This window comes from Trichoplax adhaerens, genomic scaffold (genome assembly GCF_000150275.1).
Source record: "Trichoplax adhaerens TRIADscaffold_1147 genomic scaffold, whole genome shotgun sequence".
In the NCBI taxonomy this organism is placed as follows: domain Eukaryota; kingdom Metazoa; phylum Placozoa; class Uniplacotomia; order Trichoplacea; family Trichoplacidae; genus Trichoplax; species Trichoplax adhaerens.
Window position 1 is genome coordinate 1 of NW_002061453.1, and position 3,045 is coordinate 3,045.

General features: G+C 32.4%; 1 protein-coding gene across 1 annotated transcript; it reads right to left on the reverse strand.

Moving 5' to 3' along the window:
• Nucleotides 1-2,708: 2,708 nt before the first annotated feature.
• On the reverse strand, nucleotides 2,709-3,038 carry TRIADDRAFT_34799 (uncharacterized protein; the record flags this gene model as incomplete). Its single annotated transcript, XM_002118780.1, has 1 exon — nucleotides 2,709-3,038. A coding segment is annotated over one exon (330 nt), but the record flags the coding sequence as incomplete, so codon positions are not given.
• Between the last annotated feature and the right edge of the window lie 7 nt (nucleotides 3,039-3,045).

Sequence of the window (3,045 nt, forward strand, 5' to 3'; positions counted from 1 at the left end):
CTGTTATGCGTATATGTTAACTATCTGTGTAAAGGCATATTTCATGTTGATGCTACGATTATCCCAGCCACACACCCTTGAAATGAGCAGCGCGGGGGTATTTATACTACTGTTAAATGACTCTGATTATGGGTTCATTTCAATAGGTCAGTATAAGATTCTTACAGTACTTTTAACCTAAAGATTTCTTCATGTAAAAGGAATAGCTCTAAGGTAGTAATTTCTGCAGAGTACTGATTATTAAAATAGTATTCGTTATATCGCTAAGGGTGGCCACTGGGCCTTTAAATTTTGATTTCATGTAATATTCTGATGAAAATTGAATAAACATAGAATCTTTATAGAGTTTTCTACACCGCCATTTTGATTGTTAAATTTTCTTATAACGGTTGTTATCGACAGAGCAAGCTTTGCTTGCATACGACAGCGATCCTTAGACACATTATAATGATTGGTATAGAATTGACCACAGTACGAAGGACATTCTACCGCACTGTAGATATCTTACAGTACCTGCTAATCTTAACTTGGTATGCCCATCACCATACATTAGTTATCATAATGTGCTCTGGACCATTAACTAATCTTAATATAGCATAGTACAGTATATTACTATTACTAGGATATATATAATATCGAATGATAATACTATCTGTTAATTTTATTAAGAAATTGACCATAAACGTATATTTGACAGTTTCGCTCACCAACCTTAACATAGCATTAATACCGTATATAGTAACCATCCTTATTCAGTAAACATACTAATACGAAAGTTACTTAACGAAATTTGAATTGGTATAGAAATGAATGATCTCTAGGGTTTATGTAAATATTATTGAGAAGGTAGAAGTGATTGATACACATCAGTAGGTACTATTAGTTCTATTGCTCTCTTACAATTCGTAGTGTTATCCTACTGTAGTTCCCCTGTCCCGATTACTAATATGAAAGTTACTTAACGAAATTTGAATTGGTATAGAAATGAATGATCTCTAGGGTTTATGTAAATATTATTGAGAAGGTATAAGTGATTGATACACATCAGTAGGTACTATTAGTTCTATTGCTCTCTTGCAATTCGTAGTGTTACCCTACTATAGTTCCCCTGTCCCGGTTATTTTTGATTGCTATATATCATATAACAAAAAGTATTTCTAACAGGATAATGTCAGTTAGTCAGCGATCTGATAGGCGAAAGCGAAGTAAACAACGTGGAAATGTACAGTATGAATGAGTGGGTAAGAGTGTTCCACATAGCTAAAAATGGAGAGTTACTGTAAGATTAGAGAAATGCGGTATGTACAGTATATCAGTATATGTCATACACTCTACTACTACACAGTACACGGTATAAAGTTACTGAACCTCTGACAGGTCTACGACAAATGGTAATACTATCTGTTAAATGAGCACATTATCGTAAACCGTCAGCAAAGCGACGGGAGTTTGCACTAGTTAATTATAATAAAGGCATATTTGGGTACTGGTACTCGTTGCAGTATCGAGTTGTAGTACGATTTTTGCCTTAGCTTAATGACTTCGGTATATCATAGTTTTATATAAAGAAAGACTTTCTATTTGATTTAATTTTTGTTATGTAATGCTTTAATGGATTTCTGTACAACTTTGGAGATGATTAAATGATGAATTTGACATTGCGGTCATGATATAAATATAATTATTTATTGAATTAAATACAGTTTTAATATTGGCGATAGTAAATAAAAATTGTTATTATTAATTACAGTGAATAGTATGCTATATGGTACCATAAACTGTACATATTAATGATCAAGTTCTCTTGTATCTCCAATAATTATGATATGATTAACACACCCAAATGATATATTATTCAGGATGTGCGCAATATTAACTGTATAGTTTTACTATACAATATAAAACTATCAGTACAATATCGGATTCGCTATGAAAGTTATTGCAACATAGTATCCGACAGAAAAAGAAAGTGAATTTTAATTTTAAATTTTGAAGAGTTGACTAGTGTACGTACATTACCTCTTTATAAAGTAGATTGGGTACGTTAATTATAGCATATATAATACGTAAACGGGTACAATTTTGTACTATATCACTTATCTGCTTACGATATCGAATATGTGCACATAATATATGCATGTCTATTCGTCTATAAAAGTAATCCAAGAACATCGCTACGCCAGAAAGGAGACATTTCCATTTAGATTGTAATTGAAAATTTCCAAGGATCCAAATTTATAAATTAATTATTTATAGCAGATCTTAGCACGTATGAGTAAATACGGTAGATTTAGATGTAAAATTTATAACCTATCATGGCAAAAATGTAATCTATAAGGCCTATTACAGTAATTTAAGTTTTGTAAGATTGTAGAACTTTGTAAGTCCGAATAGTAGAGATTATATACCGCAACTCCGATGAGACTTTCTAATATAACATACTAGGAAAATTTTCCAAATACAACTGTGGTACAATATATTAGTTTGATGTAAGTTGATGTACAGAGGTGACATAACTGGACTAGCTTTTAGCAGGCGATCGTGAATATTCCAGTGTGGTTGAACGATATTGTATCGAGTAGTTAGCCAGGTATGAAGAACTTTACTTGACATTAGCATTATGCAGACAACATTGGAATGGCCAGATTCTTACTAGAAGTGACCGTGATACGTTGGCAACAGATTTTCTTCAACTGGGCAAAGCTATTTTATTTCTTTTTAAACATTTTTTTCCTATTTTCATAGCGTATTCTGCCTTCTTCGAATAATCGCTTTTCGTAATCACTAGTTAGTATTAATGATGGAACTTTATCATTCTTTTGTAATACCACAAAATTATAAAAGGCGCTACTAGCTACATATCGATTACTGTTATTAGCCCAGATATCTTCTGCGATAACTTGAACCTGAACTTCCATCGATTTTGTGGAAGTAAAGGTCAGCCTTCCTATAGCAGTTATAAGATTGCCCATTTTTACTGGCTTCAGAAAATCGATATCATTAATGGAAGCCGTTGCAATAGTACCTTTGGTATGCCTAATACAT